Below are 19,545 nucleotides of genomic sequence, written 5' to 3'. Positions count from 1 at the left end.
TTCTATCTTGTCCAGCATCTGCCCAACTACTATCAGCCCAGCATTCAAGTTCTGTGCTGCCCTCTGCTGACAGTTTTAGGCAAAGACTTTTGGTAGTTTGGAGATATCGCAACACTCTTTTTACTCCTTGCCAAGCATGAGTGGATGGTTTTTCAGCTTGTCTACATAACATATTCACAGCATACGTAATGTCAGGCCGAGTCCACTGTGCAATGTGGAGTAGACTGCCTATTGCTGACTGGTAAACCTCGGGGTTACTGAACTCTGCTTGTTGCTCGGCTTGAGCATCTTTTACATAACTTAGTTCCATTGGGGTTTTTACACCAGCACATTTATCCATTTTAAATCTTTCTAGTAACTGTTGGATTTTAGCCTCTTGGCTGAGCCAATAACTTCCTTTTTCATCTTGCTGTATTTTAACTCCTAGATACACAGATACAGTGCCTAGAGATTTTAGCTTAAACCTTTTCCCAAGTGTTGTGGCAAACTTTTGTGCACATTTATCATCCTTTCCACAGTACAATAGATCATCAACAAATATCAGAACCGCTTCTTGCTTACAACCAGCACTTTTTAAGTACAGACATGCGTCTGCCATGCTCTTCTTGAACCCCATGCTCTCTAGAGCATCAGACAAACAGACATTCCAGTTGCGGGCAGATTGTTTTAGCCCATAGATGGATTTGTGTAGACGCCAGACCTGGTTTGGCTTGTCTCCCTCAAAACCTGGCGGTGGCATCATATACACTTCCTCCTGTAAATCTGCATTCAAATAAGCCACATTGACATCAAAATGAAATAGCTTGTTTCCCTTCTTAGCTGAAGAAGTTAAAAGCATTCTTAATGTCTCTGACCTCGCAGTAGGGGCATAGATTTGGGAATAGTGTATGCCTTTGCGCTGCGAAAACCCTTTGGCAACTAGTCGGGCTTTGTATTGCAGCTCACCAGTGGTTGTGGGCTTTATACGATATACCCATCGACATCCCACTGCTTGTTGGCCTTTAGGAAGTTCAGTGGATGTAAACACACCGAGAGACTTCATAGAAGCCATCTCTTTCTCCATCGCTTCCTGCCACTTTGCAGCTTCTGAGCTTGAAAGCTGTTGTACCTCTGTGTAGCTTTCTGGCTCACATTGGGCTAAATTCACATATACACTTGTCACTTTAAACCTCTCTGGTGGTTTGCCCTTTGTGGTGCGTTTGGACCTACGCAATTCCACCTCTTGTTCCCCCTCTGACTGTTGGCTGTCAGAACCTTTCTCAGACTTTAAATCTGGATGCGCCTCTAGGGATAAAGACCTTCGTTTAGATAATTCCCTTGGGCTTGGCGTTGTTGGCGACCTGCTGCGCTTTTTCTGCCTGCTAGGTCTACCTGTGGGCGATGTCGGAGCACTCCTAGACTCAGGCTTCTCTGCCTTAGGAGATGTTCCTTGTGCATGGTCAGAGTCTACATCTGAACCCTGTGCACCATCATCCTGTTCTGGTTCACCACCCTCTGGATTTTCCTCTCCAGTGTGAATTCCTAAATCATCCCTCAAAATATCGGGGTTACCATGCAAGCGAGTCCAACCGGACTGCTCACAAAATTCAGCGCTCCTGCTGATGACCACTTTGGTAGTATCCCCATCTGGATTCACGAACCTCCAAGCTTTAGAGCATGGTTCGTACCCACAGAAAATGAGTTTCTTTGCTCTTGGACCTCCCTTTCTCCTTAACGCTTTTGGAATGAGAACATAGGCTGGAGATCCAAACACCCTAAAGTAATTTACTTTGGGTTTCTTGCCATATAAAGCAAAATATGGCGTGGTGTCTATAACAGAATTATAAACGCGGTTCAAAACATGAGTGGCCGTCGTCCAAGCTTCCGCCCAATAACTCTGAGGTAGCTGCGCATCGTACAGCATGGAGTTTGCCAACTCTTGCAAAACTCTGTTTTTGCGTTCGGCTACGCCCCCTTCTTGGGGTGAGTAAGGGGTGGACAGACGATGCTTAATTCCCTTTTTCTTAAAGAAATTTTGCAGCACAGACCCGGTGAATTCCGTACCGCGGTCCGACTGAAAAGCAAGGACTCTAGTACCAAATTCAAGTTCTACTGCTTGAACCCAATTTTTAACTGTTTCAGCAGCATCCCCTTTTGTCTTAATTGGAAAACACCATGTGACCTTTGTCTTGTCATCTGAGAGACAAAGCGCAAACCTCGAACCTCCGAAGCTAGCGGTAGGCATCGGACCACATAAGTCCATATGCACAAGCTGAAACGCTTTGTCAGATTTCCTATCTGACCTGGGATAGCTGCACCTGTGAATTTTTGAACTTTTACAAGCAGTGCAATCCAAAAACTTTGTACATTTGTTTAGCTTACACCCTTCAGATAATTCAGGCTGTCTCTTAACGTATTGGAAGTTAATGTGTCCGAGACGCCTGTGCCAAAAATGAACGCAATAATCATGAGTGGGAGAGTTTATACAGCCAGCTTGGACCTGTTCAACTGCATCAGAATTAGTCTCAAAGCTGTATAGTCCATTCTTGCACTCCACCTGTAAAAGAGACACACCATCCTTGGAAATAGTACAAAACCCACTTTCAAACACAGTTTTAAACCCATCTCTGTCAAGTGTTGATACAGACAAAATACACCCTTTCATCCCCTCTAGCACATAGGCATCAATTTCTGTGTTCAAACAGCTCAGGAACACTGTGCCTACGGATCCTAGAGAACGCGTGGATGAATCAGCCATCTTGACAATTTTTGGAGTTTGAAGTTGCCTGCAATTTTTCAAACGAACACTAGATGGCGCCACCAGGTGATGGGATGCACCACTGTCAATAATCCATCGTTGATCACTCTTGCAGTCACGAGCTCCCCTTAAAGCCATAGCTGAAGCCATGTGCTGTGAGCTGTGGGCTTGGCCACGCCCTCCTCCTCGTCTCCGCCGTCCTCTGGAACTCCTTATCTGGTAACTAGGGGCAATGGCTTTGAAGTTGTCCTGGCCTGCATCACGTGGACAATTCCTAATTAAGTGGGAGGGAGAACCACAGCGGTAGCAGCGTCTAACTGCAAAGGCATTCACTGTGTTCTCAGGCTCTGCACCCCCACTCCTGGGCACAGCACAGCCTCCCCTTTCATACAAGCCTTTTTCTCTTTGTCTCTTATCCTGTTCATCAGCAAGTCTAGATGAAATATATTCCAGCGTTAAGTCACTGGCTTTCATGCATTCCAGAGTCAGAGCAAGAGTCTGGTAACTTTTATCAAGAGAGGACAACAAAATATATGACTGCTGCTCCTGTGTAAAAGGAATGTTGAGTTGTCTTAATTGGTTAAAGACAGAGACCATCTTGGCAATGTGCTCTTTCACACATGCTCCCGGCTGCAGACGTAACTCAAACAGAGTCCTCGTGGCATGGATCCTGGCCCCAGCAGTGTTTCTGGAATTTAACCGCTCCAGGGTCATCCAGACCTCATGCGTGGATTGTAACTCAGCTACATAAGGCATTTGTTCCTCGCCCACCGCTAACGTTAAAAGACCTTGAGCTTTACGATCGTGTCTCTTTGCAGCTGCAGCTATCGCCCTGTCTGCTGCTGAAGCGTCTTCTGCAGCCTCCACAGGAGATGCCTGTGTACAGTCCCATAACTCTTTAGCTTGCAGCCAGACCCTCACCCTGGCCTTCCAGTCCTGCCAATTTTTCCCATTCAGCCTTGCAAAGGGGACTATAAAACTTTCCTGGGGCTGTGCCATCCTCCCTGGGGTTTAGGAAAAAAATACTCACACACTTGTAGACTGCTTGCTTGCTAGCTAATGAGGTGGCTCCGGCAGGCGTCTTCCAGCGAGTTCAAAACTGCACAGTGCCTCTTTTAAAACTTTCAGCACATTGCAGGACTCAAGCTGCTTTCTTTTGGCTGCTTTTTTTTCTGCTTTCCCCTTTGCTGGCAACCTCTTATTGGCTTCGCTCCAGTCCTTTCATAAATCACTCTGGACTTCAAACCTTATCTCTTTTCACGCACTGACCATAACCTGTCCATAAGCTTTAATTAGCTTGTGTTTAAGTAAACAAAGTTACCGGTCCAGTCACGCTTCCAGACGTAAATCTTCCCTTTCAGCAGAGCTTTTTTAGCACAGCGGCAAAGAGTAAGGTGAGTCAGCAAGAGTTAATTCAGGAACTCTGGAGCAGGTTGCAAACTCAAAAGGCTTTATTTAGAAAACATAGCCAGGAGATAAGGCAGACATTCTTCATCTCTGGCCAAGTAAAAACTTAAACAAAACTGTGCCTCAGTGCACAAACTTCAGGCATCACTCCTACACACAGCAACCAAAACTAAGAGATAACACTACTGAGAGAAAAAACCGCTCCTAAGAGAAAAAACGCTTGCAAGGAACTGACTATTTATACAGGCTGTCAAACATTCCCGGATGTTTAATTAGGTTCAGCTGCTCAGTGTTTAGAGCGACTAGTATAACTTAACCCTTTAATACCAACAGGCTCAAATATATTTTCTTCCAGGTCTTTCCACGGTTGAGGAAGTAAAATCTGGAGTGCAGCACATCTTGGCTGACATGATTGCTAAAGATAAAGAGACGCTGGATTTCATCAGAGATTTGTAAGTCCTGTTGTTACAGGCAGTTTGCTTTTATCATAGGCCACTTAAGTTCTTATTTTGCAGCTTTTATGCATTCATTTCTGCATGTCTTCATGGGCACGGTGGAAGGGGTTCATCAGGTTTGGATACAGGTGGAAAATAACTCTGACACTCCTTAGGTACATAGGAAGCTGTCTTGTAGACCACCTGGCTGCAGCTCTTCAGGGTTTCAGACAGGGGTTTCTCCCAGCCCTACCTGAAGAAGCCAGAGCTTGAACCTGGGGGCTTTTGCAAAGAAAGTAGGTGCTCTACCACACAGCTAAGTCCCTTCCTGTTTGGCCACATTAGATTCTGCCAGCATACTACCTGCAGGCAGTTGTGTAGCACCACTGAGTGAGCTCCCAAGTCCTGTCCTTTACAAGAAGGGTGGCAGTGGAGTGTAATTCAGGGCAGGCAAAAGGAAGGCCCCTGTGGACCTCTGATGGGATCCAGCTGGTTTTCATCTTCTGCATAAACCAGGGGCCTATCCAGGTATTTGTGTGCTTAGAAGAATATAGGGAAGAAGAAGAAGAAGAGTTTGGATTTGATATCCTGCTTTATCACTACCCAAAGGAGTCTCAAAGTGGCTAACATTCTCCTTTCCCTTCCTCTCCCACAACAAACACTCTGTGAGGTGAGTGGGGCTGAGAGATTTCAGAGAAGTGTGACTAGCCCAAGGTCACCCAGCAGCTGCATGTGGAGGAGCGGGGACGCGAACCCAGTTCACCAGATTACGAGTCTACCACTCTTAATCACTACACCACACTGTGCTCTAGATTTGCATGTTGCATGAAGCGAATGTTACTCCATATGAATCAGACCATGGTTATCCATGGGGTGGGGGGGGGTGGGGAAAACCCTGGAACTGGAATTCATTGTGGCCCAACAGTGAACAGGAAGGATCAAAGCAGAATCCTGAATCAGGGCATGGATGCAGGGGTTGCTTGCAGCCAAAGCAGCAGATTACATCTTTGGCCACTTTGCCATATGAGGCCAAAAGCCCGTCTAGTGCAACATCCTGTTCTTATCAGGGCTAAGCAAGTGCCTTTTGGAAGACCCAAGCACAAGAGCCTCTGTCATTTTCTGCTCTGTCTTGCTTTGATTGGGATCCTTCCATAATTCTGAAAATTGTTTGTTTTGTTAAAACGTAATATGATAATAACGGGCAAGTCACTATCAGTCCTTTTAATGACATTCACATTACTTCTATTCAAATTCTGTTCATCTTTTTATTAAAAAAAATATAGATGCCAAAGGAAGTACATTTGTATTCAGTCATCTTTGGCAAAAGTGACCTCGAAAAAGGCCAACGAAAAAGATGTCAACAAGTTTCACCTGTACCAGAATTTTTCTTGCAACATAAAGAATATTCAGCATCACCAGGTAGGTGCTTAATTATTGCCCCTCCGCTGCATAGAATATTATTTCTTTATCTGTTAAACAAATTTGTAGACCATTTAGCAGCACAAAGCCTTGAAAGCAGTGCAAGATAATAACAAGGGGTTGCACTCTTGGGAAGAAGAGGTTCGGACTTTGGGAATGCTCCTCATGACTGGAAGCTCAGATAGCCTTAGTGCCTTTTATCAGCTTTGGCTGGTACGCCAACTATGGCTGTTTTTGGACAGGGATAATCTGGCCATGGTGATCCAAGCATAGGTAAACTCAAAGCTTGGTTTTTTTTGCAGTGTGATCTGTGTGGGGGGGCTGTCTTTGTGCCTGACGCAGAGGCTCTAGCTGGTGCAAAACACCATGGCTAGACTGTTGATGGGGGCAGATGGTTGCCAGCACATAACTCCAGTGATTACAATAAGCTATTGGACTGGGTTCAGGGTTCATGTATTAATTTACAAGGCCTTTGAAAACTTGGGCCCAGGATACCTCAGGGGGACTGCCTTATCTCCTATACAGTGGTACCTTGGGTTACAGGCGCTTCAGGTTACAGACTCCGCTATCCCAGAAATAGTACCTCAGGCTAAGAACTTTGCTTCAGGATGAGAACAGAAATTGTGCGGTGGTGGCGCAGCGACAGCAGGAGGCCCCATTAGCTAAAGTGGTACCTCAGGTTAAGAACAGTTTCAGGTTAAGAACGGCCCTCCAGAACGAATTAAGTTATTACCTGAGGTACCACTGTATCCCTGTCCAATCACTGAGGTATTCGGGGGAATTGCTGTTAGTGATCCCCCATGGCTTGTACACACGATTCCTAGCTACAAGGAGCCATGCATTCAAAATGGTGGGCCCAATTTTCTGAAACTCCCTTCCAGTTGAGGGCAAGCAGCACCCCCCTCCCCACCGTTGAACTTCCAGTTCTTACTGAGGCCTTTAAAAAAAATTCCAAAGTCTTTTATAGTTTAAGCTATGCTGCTTAGAGACAACTGTGATTAAGTGGCATGCAAATTGTTGAAACGAACAAATGAGGGAGAGGAAGGTTTTGAAGTTCTTCCGCACACAGGCCTTAAAACTGTCAAATTCGCTCCTGCAAGTGATGGTCACCAGCTTGGATGACTTCAGTGAATCATAGAATTGTTGGAAGGGACCCTGAGGGTCAATCTAGTCCAACCCCTACAATGCAGGAATCTTGTGCCCAACGTGGGGTTCGAACCCAGGACCCTGAGATTAAGAGCCTTAGCCTCCATGAATGTGTCTCTCAGTGGCTATGTGTTGCACTTTGGCTGATGGAAACTGTATGTGTCAAAATACCAGTTGCTGCGAATCACAGGCGAGGAGAGGCGTTGTTGAACTCGGGTCCTGTTTGCAGACTTCCCATGGGCATCTGAATGGCTACTGTGAAAACAGGATGTTTGACTAGATTGGCATTTGGCCTGATCTGGCAAGCCTCTTTTTGCCCTCCCCCCCTTCCCATCTACACTTTGCTGCCCTTGAACAGATGGCGGAGGGCAGCTGGACTGAGTCAAGGTCATTACGGATTAGCCCAATGGAAAGATTTTCAGCAGACCTTTTAGTACGAACAAACTGTTTCTCCAGAGATACAAGGGAACATGCCTTGTTATTCCGGGACAGTGGCTGAGGAAGAATGAAGCATTTAATTATTTCCTCCTGGGACCGGCAGGAGTTTGGAAGGCTTACTTTGCTTTCCGTCGCTTTGACCCCCAACCCCCCCTCCTCTGAGTTGTGCCCTCAGCCCCAGTTCGTTCAGTCTTTGCTCCACCGTCTTCTAAATCTAACCTCAGACGTCTTGTCTGATGTCATGTCTCTTGTGTCAGCCGCCGCTGCACTGCTGAATGGCTTGGAGAACATCTCCGTGATTGAAGAGTGCTCTGAGCCACGCGGCATTAAACCTGTCAGCTGAAATTGGTCCCAAGTGGCGAGAAAAGGTTAAATAATTGTAGTTAAAGGTGACCTGAAAGAAGGCAAGGTTTTTAAAATAGGGATGTGTGTGTGTGTGTGTGTGTGTATATATATATATATATGTATATGTATATGTATATGTATACACACACACACACACACACACACACACACACACACACACACTGTATATGAGAACTTATACTGTATATACATCGGGTGCCAAATGTTCCCAATGTCAAAGTAAAAAAAAAAAAAGCACCAACATTTTGGGATTTTTTTAAAGTGTTGTTCGTTATTGTTTTGCAGAAATTCCAAATTAGTCCTACTGATTTTCAAAGCCTACATTGCGACTAAACCACCACAGAGTCCTAATGCTTATTTAAGATTTCCCGGTCTCATAGGCAAGGTTAACGCAACACTCCCGGGCATCTGATGGGGTTCTTGAGTCCCAGCAGGACTCAACCGTTGCTAATTGGCCATGGCCCATTTCCCACAGTGCCCTGAGGTAGTGTGGCTTTGGGGCAAGGTGGGAAATTAAAAAGGGCAGCTGCCTGGTGCCAGCTAGAGAGGTTCCACTACAGGATAAGTGACAGCCCGCTGGAGCCTGGAACCAGCTTGGTTTAACTGGATTTTAATTTATTTCATTTGTTAAATTTACCGGTTGATTTTTCACAAAGGTGACTCAAAGCAACTTGCAATTTATAAACAAAACAAACTGAGTTTCTTCTTCCTCCTTTCTTCCACATGAGCTCCTGCCTTCCTTAACTGCAGTGCAGCGTCACCTCTGAAGCAAAGTTAATGTTCACCAGGGTTAGCCTTCAACCATGGTTTTGGAGACAAGCTTCAAATCCTTGCTTTAGACTCTGGTTTGAAACACATCAAATTAGTGCAAAGGTGGATAATGGATGAAAAGTGGGGAAATTTGCACAGGAGACAGGAAGAGGTGGTGAATGAGCCAGTGGGTTTCTCCCAACCTTTTTAAGCACAGGTAGGAGACCGGGAAACGTTATATCTGCAGTGGTTCAGAGGAAGTGGTATGTGGATTCCATGCTGTGCTTTTATTCGCCCTTCAGTTAGCTAAGAAATGAAAAAGCCATTTGAGGATTTTGTTGCTAACCTTGAGTTTCACCTTCCTCCTGAATTCTCCTGAGTCTTTTCAAATGGATTTCCTGTGCTGCATGCTTATTTGAACAAGGGCTGTGATTCGAAACTAGCCCGTACATGAAAAAGCAAGGACTACTGGCCGGCAGCCAGACATTTGCTGGTTCCTTCCAATCAATATGTGAACTCCAGCTCTCCTCTCTCCTGCACCTCCCGGTTGTTTGCTCCACTTTGCCCATATCTTCTCTGTTATTCACCCCCTTCCAAGCTCCTCTTGCCTTCATTTTCTTGGTGTGCTCCTTCTCTATGTTATCCAGTTGTTGTTACTGATGATTTTTATCCTACTTTTCCACGTATGTATCACAGCACAGTATAAAATGTAAGCAAATTCTTGTAGCAATCATACATAGAATTGTAGAGTTTGAAGGTGTTTTGCCAATCAACGCTGAAATATATTTTTATTTAAACAGAATAGGAAACACTCAAACAAACAAACAAAAACCTCAAACAGGAAACAGCAATAAAAAACCCCTTACACTGAGAAATAACCCCAAAGGAACAATTCCAAAGAAGCAATTCCCCCACCAGATCTTGACCCCCATACAACATCAGATCTAGCTGTAGGAAACCGCACCACTTGGTCCATCACTCTCTCCCTGCTTGACCATGTTGCTTTGCACCATTCGTACCTGCCTCAACCAGGTGGGGCTTGATGTCTCCACAGCTGCCACCTGTGCTGCTTAGGGCTCCTAATCTGGGCATGTAAGCCCCAGCTGGGCCACTCTCAAGGGCAGGAGTGCTGCTGCAAGGACTCGCAGGAAGGACTGGCTGCGCATGGCCAAACCTGCACCACCTTGATTTTTCCTGCGCGTTTTCCACTACAGAAGGGACCCAACTCTCCAATGCAGGAATCCCAGCTTTAAAAATCCCTGAAAGATGGGCCACCCAACCTAGTATTGGAGCCCATTTGCCTTTGGAAACCAGTTGCTTGGAGTCACAGGTGGGGAGAATGCTGCTGTGCTCAAGTCCTGCGTTCAGGCTTCCCATAAATACCCACTTGACTACTGTGAGAACAGGATAGTGAACTCGACGGGCCACTGGCATGATCAAGTAGAGCTTTTTATGTGGGTAAACCAACCCCTTTTCACTGAGGCCTAAGGCAATGTTGAAAGCTCATATATAAAAGCTAGGGGCCAACTGCCACCTTAAACCTGAGTTACAATCGCCACAGTGGAATGTCTATTCGCCCGGGTGTTGGACTGGATGACCCTTGGGGGTCAAGGCTACACTTTGACGATTCTATGATCTCAACAACATTACTTGGCTGGAGCTTGCTCTTAACAAGAATTCACTCGTCCCAGTACGGAAGAAGAGGAGGAGTTTGGATTTGATATCCCGCTTTATCACTACCCGAAGGAGTCTCAAAGCGGCTAACAATCTCCTTTCCCTTCCTCCCCCACAACAAACACTCTGCGAGGTGAGTGGGGCTGAGAGACTTCAGAGGTGTGTGACTAGCCCAAGGTCACCCAGCAGCTGCATGTGGAGGAGCGGAGACATGAACCCGGTTCCCCAGATTAGGAGTCTACCGCTCTTAACCACTACACCACACTGGCTTCTCAGAAGGAGAAACACACCCAGTTGAGATGGAAATGACATTATCTGTGGACTAAGGCAGAGGTGTTTAAACTGTGGTTGCCAACCTGGCTCCCAGAAATCGCCACAAAGTCGCAATTGGACCTACACCCGTAGCAAAAAGCACCTGGTGCCTAGCTAATTTCTAACTCTGGCCTAAGGGGATGGCCACTTGCTTACTTTTCTGCAGATGCTTAGTTTCCAAGCTGAATTTGGCTCATCAGGGTTAGAGTTGGCTATTAATGAGAAGATGCTCTTCTTTGAGCCATTGTTTGTCAAGCTAGTTTGTTTAGAGGGGCTTGGAAATAGGGCACCTGGTTGGGAAATAACCCTGTGAGTCAGGAGCAATGATACTGTCCACTGTATCTGATGAAGTCGCTTGCCGAAAAACATAATTTTTATTTCACTCCAGATAGCTGTCTTAGCTTACACACACACACACACACACACACACACACACACACACACACACACACACAGTGTCAGCATGAGAGCATTTGCTTTGGCAGTCAAGGTACCTGATGCTATAACATTTCACATGCAATTTTTTATTATTTGCTGTGTTGTTCAATGATATGTCAGGCTTGGTATGTCAACATGCACAGGGAAAGCTGAGGAATATAAATTGGTGCGATGCCCCCAGGTCATTTTTAGACCATTGTGTTTAACATATGTGACATGTCTGAGTTAGCTAGTGATTGAATTAAAGTTCGTGATTGACACAGCAAGCTTGCTTGTGACAGGGCTGAGGGCCCGTAGCATACATCAACATGCGCAGCGACACAGGAATGTCAACTTTTAACAGCTTTTTAATGGTTTCGCTGCACGTCTAATGTATCGGAAATGTATGGTTTTCTTAACTTTCGGGAGCATGTGGATTTCTGCGTACATAGCAATCATTGTTTCCCCCCCCCCCCTTTGCTGACAGTTAAAATGAATACTTATCATCTCATGGAAATGTTATTATTCCATAAGAACATAAGAGGAGCATTTCTGGATCAGGCTATTAGCCTATCTAGTCCAAGCATCCTGTTCTCGCAGTCAAACAGGCATCATTATGCTGACTTAGGCCTTCCTACTGGGTCTGCTGTTGCCTTTGCTCTGGAGGCCCAAGGGATGAAGTGGGAGAATCTGGGATCAAGGCAGAGCTTGGGTTGTGGTCAGAGGGACGGGTGGTAGTTATCAGGTGAGACATCCATGAGATGGGTCCCTTGGTTGGGATCACTTCTGGTTCCTTTGACCCTTTAGTTGTACTCAGATGATCTTTGGGTTTCCAAGCCTTTCTGTTTGGGTCAAGTGGGATTGTGACAACAGTTTGGTTAAATCCCCGCACAGCCTTGAAGCACACACACACTCTCTCTCCCTGGATAAACAGGGCAGGGGAGAATATTTGAGAGCAGCTTACACTGAAAGGTGGAGAAGTACTTAAATACAGTGGTACCTCGACAAAGACGATCCGTTCCGCGGCCGTCTTTGTAAGTCGAGGTTTTCGGATGTCGAAGCGCCGCTTGTGCGCATGCGTGAAGTGCGCTTCTGTGCATGCGCCGACCATGCGCGCAGCAAAAAGACTTCCGGTTGTCGACTTTGGAAGTCGAAAGCTTCGGAAGTCGAAGCGTTCGGATGTCAAGGTATGACTGTACATGAAAAGTACTTAAATACATTTTAGCGGCCATCCAGATGTCATGCAACCCAGTCGCTTAGTTGGGATTATGTGACTTGGAGCAACCTGGGGAGCTCATGCACTCTGAATAAACCTTTTAATTTAGCCTAGGGGTGGGGAACCTCTGGGCCACAGGCCTAGTAAATGCGCATCTGCTATCGAGCCACATTCACGATCCCTGTATTCATTTACAGGGACTTAGCTCCAGGGTACCTTAGGGATTCCCTGAACCCTTATACCCCTGCTCAGCCATTGAGGTCATGTGCAGGAATGTCATTGCTTGTCCCTTGAGTCAGAGAGGCCCATTTGACACCGATAGGAAGTAGAGCCTTTAATATCATTGGCTCAGTCCTGCCAGTAAGGATTCAACAGGTGGCTTCAGTTTCAACCTTCAGATGCCTGTTGAAAACTTCTCTATGCAGGCAATTAAGATAACATCTTTCCATAATAGTTAGTTGATGGTTTCTGATTTTAAACCCGTATGTGTTTTTATTCTGTAGGTATAATTCTGTAGGTATAATTGTAAACTACTTCGGTGTTTTTCTATGATTTAGTGGTATATAAATATTTTCCTAAGTAAAATAAATAAAAATGAGGCCTGTTGGGTCGTCTCCCCTTTTGGCCAAGCTGTGCACACCTGCCCCTACTTTTGACGTGCAAAGCAAGGTTGCAGAGTTAGCTGATTGATCTGTATGAAAACAAACCGGGACTCAAGCCTGTGTGTACCCTGTGGTTCAAAAACAAAATTAAAATTCTACACCTAGGTAATCCAGATCTTGGTCTAGCAAAAATGGGATTCTACATCCTGTATACATTATGCAAAGTGACCACATATACATTCTTTCTCTTATTTTGCATACTTAGTTTTGCATAACTCTGCTTTTGCTAAGTTAGGGGAGAGGGGCAAAACTGAGGAACGTCCCCCCCCCAACAACCCACTGAAAATACAGTTCATTCATCTCTAGGTTTTGGTCCTATGGAAGCCATTTTGGCACACTGAACAACTAACAATAATACAGCTGTAATAGCACTGTTACATGTGAACATACGAAGCTGCCTTATAAGCAGTCCTGCAGTCAACAAAGTCACTAGATCAATAGATTCACTTTGGTTTTGAAGGTGTTGCCTGCCTGTTATGTGTGTCATATGTGTTCTCCATATCTTTTTGCCGTTTAGATTCTAGCCATTAACCGGGGGGAGAATCTCAAAGTCCTGACAGTGAAGGTCAACGTTCCTGACGGCGTGAAGTTTGAATTCTGTAGGTGGTGTGTAAATGCAAGGTCTGTATGACGGCATGCCAATGCTTTCTTCGTTTTTCTGACCGGTGTTCGCTGAATGCATTTCTCTTCTCGGTGTGAATTTATAACTGTTGGACCTACACTTTTGGACTAGTCTAAAAATCTTAAGCTGGGAGTGAGTAGCCAATGAGGTTCTCTCTAGATGTTGGAGTCACTCCCATCTGCCCCAGCCAACATGGCCAATGATAGGAGATGACAGGAGTTGTAAGCAGCCCAGCAATACCTTGAGGGCACAGCATTGGCTATTGCTGCTTTAGACCTAGTAGGGTTGCCATATTTGGAAGAGCAAAAAAGAGGACAAATTTGCCGAATTCGTGGCGCTGTGGGTTAAACCACTGAGCCTAGGGCTTACCGATCAGAAGGTCGGTGGTTCGAATCCCAGCGACGGGGTGAGCTCCCGTTGCTCGGTCCCAGCTCCTGCCAACCAAGCAGTTCGAAAGCACGTCAAAGTGCAAGTAGATAAATAGGGACCGCTACAGCGGGAAGGTAAATGGCATTTCCATGTGCTGCTCTGGTTCGCCAGAAGCGGCTTTGTCATGACCTGGAAGCTGTACGCCGGCTCCCTCGGCCAGTAACGCGAGATGAGCGCCGCAACCCCAGAGTCGGTCACGACTGGACCTAATGGCCAGGGGTCCCTTTACCTTTACCTTTACTTCTAACTATGGATCGCTTTGACGACTCTCACTTTAAATATCCCCTACTTTATGTCGGCTATACAAGCTGTGATATATTGCAAGTAGCAATGTTCTTAGCTTTTAACAACAAAATAATAATAATACATATTGCTCCCTCACTTGCCACATGAAAGTATTTGGGCTCATGTTCACATCTTTGTTAGGATAAGCATGCACAGAACAATTTATTAAACTGTACATGTACATACAGACTCTCCTTAAAGGGACGGGGATGTTGACTCTTGCACTCCCCGATTGCTTCTCCAAGATCTTGCAGCTAAGCCAGCATCCTTTTAGTTCAGCCACAAGAGAAGGGATTCATACAGCACGTAGCTAGTTTAAGATGCTGCTGCGTTGTGATTCTCTTCTGGGTTACTGTATTGTGCCAAATTTAAAAAATCCACCCAGACAGAAATTTTGATCCTGGAAAAAAAAGTCGTGTCTGGGAAAAAGAGGTTGACATATGGCAACCAGACCTGAAAAAGAGGATGCGTCCTAGAAAAAGAGGACATACGGCAACCCTGCAGTGGGAATGCGCCCTGCAAAGTAAACTGAAACAGTAACTGCTGGCTTGGCCAGCAAATAGAGCACTGGACATGGAGATGGGGGAAACCTGGATCAGATCCAAGATAATAACGTCATCTGTATAATGCAATAATATTTTGCGCGGGGAAGGTTGAGGCTGAAGCTGGTAGAACTCTTAAAGCCCCCTTGTGTCTAGATGAGACTTGACCTGGTGACTATCTGGATCACAGTTTTCATCCATTGACCCTTGGCTATAACAGCAATAGTTGCCTGGATTTGCTTGGGGTTGTTGTTGTTTTGTATGCTTGCTGGGTTAGCAGTTGCTGTTGACTGTGTTTATTTGAACTCTTAAGTGCTGGGGACACGTAATGCAATAGAAGATCTAAGGTTTCTCTGGGAAACCCAAAGCAGCAGTCAGTTAAATATCTATCTGGGAAATCCAAAGCAACAGAAGATCTTAAACAGATGTACAGTACATTAAATGAATTGATGCATGCATGCAAGTAGTAGCCAGTTTTCCATTTATATCTCTAGTAGTCTTGACAATTGGCTCATAAAATACGTGTTGGATAACCAATAGGCTGTGGCCATGGCTGTGGCCATGAAGATTTGACCATGCCTCTAAATTGTGACAAGTGCCCCATATTCTCTTGTGCTACTTCTGGACTGTTTCAAGCTGTTGAGTTAATTTCCTACAAATTTGGTTGATGGTAGTAACCCAAGTCTTTGTCATCTCTTTGGCTTCTGTTACACAGATTTTGTTAACCATCTTGTATGTATGCATATTCTTTGAAGAAATTAGTCTTCAGGTTTCAAGGACTTCCAAGTCCCATAAAGAGGGTATTTGTAATGGACTTTGTAAGCCCTGTGCTAAAATTCAATTTTGCTGAAGCTATATCGTAGTATGGCTTTCGGCAGGTTACACTTGTAGCATGTTACCAAATAATCTTAGTCTTAAAATTTTGGTGCACAGATGGAGACCAAAGGCCTATGCGCAGCCTGAATTAATGGAGCTTCTGCGATATTCAACAGAAGACTCCTACAAGCGCCTTATTTATCCGCTTCTCTGCAGAGAATTCAGGTAAAGCAACACCCTTATGGATTGTAAACTGCCTTGTGTACCATGACGTAGGAATAGCAAATACAGTGGAACCTCGGTTTACAAACACCTCGGGTTACGAACTTTCGGTTTACGAACAACTGAAACCCGGAAGTAGGTAACCCGAGGTTTCCGAGGCCTACGGAGGCCTCTGTGAAGGCATTGGAGCGCTTCCGCGACTGGGCCGCAGCCACGGAAGCACTCCGATGCCTTTGTGGAGCACTGGAGCGAAGGTCCGGCCTTGGCGAAGGCATCGGAGCGCTTCCGTGGCTGCGGACACTCCGATGCCTTCGCCAAGGCTGGGTCTTTGCTCCGGGCCTTGGCGAAGGCATCGGAGCGCTTCCGCGACTGGGTCGCAGCCACGGAAGTGCTCTGATGCCTTCGCCAAGGCCGGGCCTTCACTCCGGGCCTCCATGAAGGCATCGGAGCGTCCGCAGCGCCCAGGTGTTTTTCATTGTCTGGAACGGATTAATCCACTTTCCATTACTTTCAATGGGAAAGTTCGCTTCAGTTTATGAACGCTTCAGTTTATGAACAGACTTCCGGAAGCAATTGTGGTTGTAAACCAAGGTACCACTGTAAAAAGTATTTGCTTAAATATTTAGAAGCAAAGGCACTACTCACTGGGGCTGGGTGATATATCAATATACAGTCCAAAACCAGTTTGAAGTCCATATTGTGATACTTTGATTTCAGAATTTTTTACCTGGCAATATATTTATATATCGTGAATCATGATGTGTGTGTGTTTGTGTGCATGCCTGTGCTATGCAAAAATCATGATGCAGGAAAGTCCGTGAATCCAGCCGATGCCTCTACATACCTCCATCCTTATTGCATATATTGTGATATTTCAGTATATTTCATGAAGGAGATTGCTTGATGCCTTAGTCCTCACTCAGAAGTAATCCCTGCTGCAATCAGTATTGATTGATTGATTTCTTTACTGCCGTTCATCTGAGAATCACAGGGTGGTTTACGATATATAAATACATACCATAGTGACAAACAAAAACAAGTCTCTCCCCAACAAAATTAAAAGGGCAATTGTTTAATTAGACCTGGGAGAAGAGGAATAGTTTTGCCTGGTGGCTAAAGATAAATAGCAAAGGAGTCAGAACGCCTCCCCGGGGAGAGCTTTCCACAAGTGGGGAGCCACCACAGAAAAGGCCTGTTCTCGTGTTGCCACCCTCTGGACCTCTTGTAGATGAAGCACATGAAAATGGACCTCAGACTGTAGGGCCCAGGGAGAGTCTGTGAGGCATTGCAGTCCTGAGCCGTTTAAGACTTTGTAGGTCAGAACTCATTGGCAGCCAGTGCAGCTGGGCCAAGGTTGGCAACATATGCTCAAACTGTCTTGTCCCGGTGAGCAACCTGGCCTCTGAATTGCACCATTTGAAGTTTCCAAACTGTCTTCAGAGGCAGCCCCACGTATAGCACGTTGCAGTAATCTGTACTTCCAAGTAGACCTGTGTAGGATCGATCTAATTGAAGAGTTTTTGACACATGCTCTTTTAGTAGCGACGGTTTCCTGATTTGTTCTTTAGATCACAAGAATATGCACACAAAAAATGGCAAGTTGAAAGACACATTTCCCCTGGCAGCTAGCATGGTGGGAAATAACTTAATGATAAAAAAAATGCATTGTAAATGGGGGAAGAATTTGACAGTTTGTGTATGCAAACTGCAATTTCCTTAACATTTTTAATGACAGCACCATATTGTGAGCCCCCCCCCCCCATATTGAGTAATACATCAGATGGTTATAATGGTCTTGATGCAAACTGCTATGCTGCTAAAATTGTTTTATTGTATCCATTACACAATCACTGTTTCGGTAATGTGCTCCATCATGTCGCTCTAATCCCATTTCTCATACTTCTCTGGAGGGATTCGTGGAGGCTAATTGCTCTAGCTATAAGTATCTTTTTAGCTGTCATTCCCCCCCCCTTCCTAAATTAATGACCTCATAGTCATAATATTGGGCTCAACTCTGCCACGGTTGCTGTACTGACTAGACTATGAAGCAATCTGTTTCACCAATGACAATATAATGGCTTTTGTAACCAGCTGAAGTGGCGTTTTGGTGCTGCAGAAATGAAATGGGAATTAAAAGCTTTTTAGGCTTTTTTTTTTATAAAAAAAATGTAGAATTCTTGTTTATTTGAAATACCACCATTCAGGAACTCCAACCCAGCCACATCCTCTCTAAAAACAACCCCTTCTACATTCTGAACAGTAGCCCTGTTAGTCAGCAGTCAACATCTACAACGAATATCCAGTGCCTTTGTTCAGCTAGCGCAGGAGACTTCCAGTTGCGCAATGAAACATCCCCCTCCTCTTCTTTCCCCTACAGCTCTCCACATGCCATCAAGTTGGCTCCAGAGGACCTCCCAGAGGAGCATGTGGGGAGAGGGGAGGAAGGAATAAGTTGTAGAAGCAAAACACTGTTTAGGAGCCAAGAGAAATCTGTGCAGGCAATGACCAATTTACATGTGTCTGGTTGTCACACATGTGCATGCACGCATCACAGCTACCTGGAAGTGGCCGGGAAAGGGGGTGGAAAGGGCTTGTGTGTGCACAATGACCCAGAATGCAACCTCCACATAAATGGGGAGTAGCCTGTACTGAATCCTTTCTGTATAATAAAGTACTTATGTGATGCCCTCCCTATATTGCTAGACTACAACTCCCTTCACCTCGACCCATTGTACAAGCTGCGTGGGGTGATGGGAGCTGGAGTCAAACAACATCTGGAGGCCACTACGTTGGCTACAGCAGATGGCCTGCAACAAGTCGCAAAGGCCAGACAAAAAGGGCCTCATTTGGCCCCTGGGCCAGAGGCTCCTCACCTCTGCCATAGATGCAAGTAAGGGAGGAGGCAAAAGTTTCCTTTGAAGCAAGAGCAGAGTTTCCTTGAGAATGTAATTCACTCAGGCAATGAAGAAGCTGAGTCACAGTCCACAGTAAGTGTACTGTCGAATTTTAAGTGCCTGAACAGTTTCTCCTATAGATTCTTTTTTAACTAACTTCATTTTAAAAAAACAAAACAAAAACAATTACAAGCATGAAGTGTTGTCTTTCAGAACAAATGCATGTGCAAATGTTAAGTCTTGTAGGCAGTCATCCACGCTGCATCAAAACAGACTTGGGGGGGGGAGTATTTGCTCATTAAAAGGTAAGAGTAGGAGAGATGAAAAAGTCATGGAAAAGGGCAATGGAGTGTTGGCGTGAGGAACCCAATATGCAATTTTGCCTACCTGTGATGAAATAACTTTGGTTTTTTGCTACACTCCTTTCTTAGATCTAAATTGACTTCAGACGCAGAGAAGGAATCTGTAATGATGTTTGGAAGGAACCTCCGCCAGTTGCTTCTCATGAGCCCTGTAAGAGGACGGACCTTGATGGGAGTTGATCCTGGCTACAAACATGGTTGCAAACTGGCCATCATTTCACCAACCAGTAAGTGTGGTGCTCCAGCTGTGAGAAGCACTAGTTGTGTTATCAGGACATGTGTAGCTAACGTCATGCTCTGCAGATGGTGTCGGACTATAGCTCCCATCTTCTGTGACCATTAGCTATGCTTGCGGGGTGTGTGTGTGTGTGTGTGTGTGTGTGTGTGTGTGTGTG

At 45.3% G+C, this 19,545-nt stretch overlaps 1 protein-coding gene across 4 annotated transcripts in view; it reads left to right on the top strand.

Moving 5' to 3' along the window:
* SRBD1 (S1 RNA binding domain 1) overlaps positions 1-19,545 on the top strand; it is a 188,435-nt gene that overhangs the window by 23,033 nt on the left and 145,857 nt on the right. For all 4 annotated transcript variants that reach the window (XR_009557389.1, XM_035111184.2, XM_060273045.1 and 1 more), the window contains exons 8-12: positions 4,500-4,596; positions 5,862-5,997; positions 13,496-13,599; positions 15,790-15,897; positions 19,220-19,377. Coding sequence is in view for 3 of the 4 variants with exons in the window: in XM_035111184.2 (XP_034967075.1) it covers positions 4,500-4,596; positions 5,862-5,997; positions 13,496-13,599; positions 15,790-15,897; positions 19,220-19,377 (603 nt within the window). In the remaining variant the exon portion in view is untranslated. The remainder of the gene's footprint in view (positions 1-4,499; positions 4,597-5,861; positions 5,998-13,495; positions 13,600-15,789; positions 15,898-19,219; positions 19,378-19,545) is intronic.

The sequence above is a fragment of the Zootoca vivipara genome, chromosome 3 (genome assembly GCF_963506605.1).
Source record: "Zootoca vivipara chromosome 3, rZooViv1.1, whole genome shotgun sequence".
NCBI lineage: Eukaryota > Metazoa > Chordata > Lepidosauria > Squamata > Lacertidae > Zootoca > Zootoca vivipara.
The sequence above is the reverse complement of the archived record's forward strand: the minus strand, read 5'-3'. Positions and strand labels throughout refer to the sequence as shown.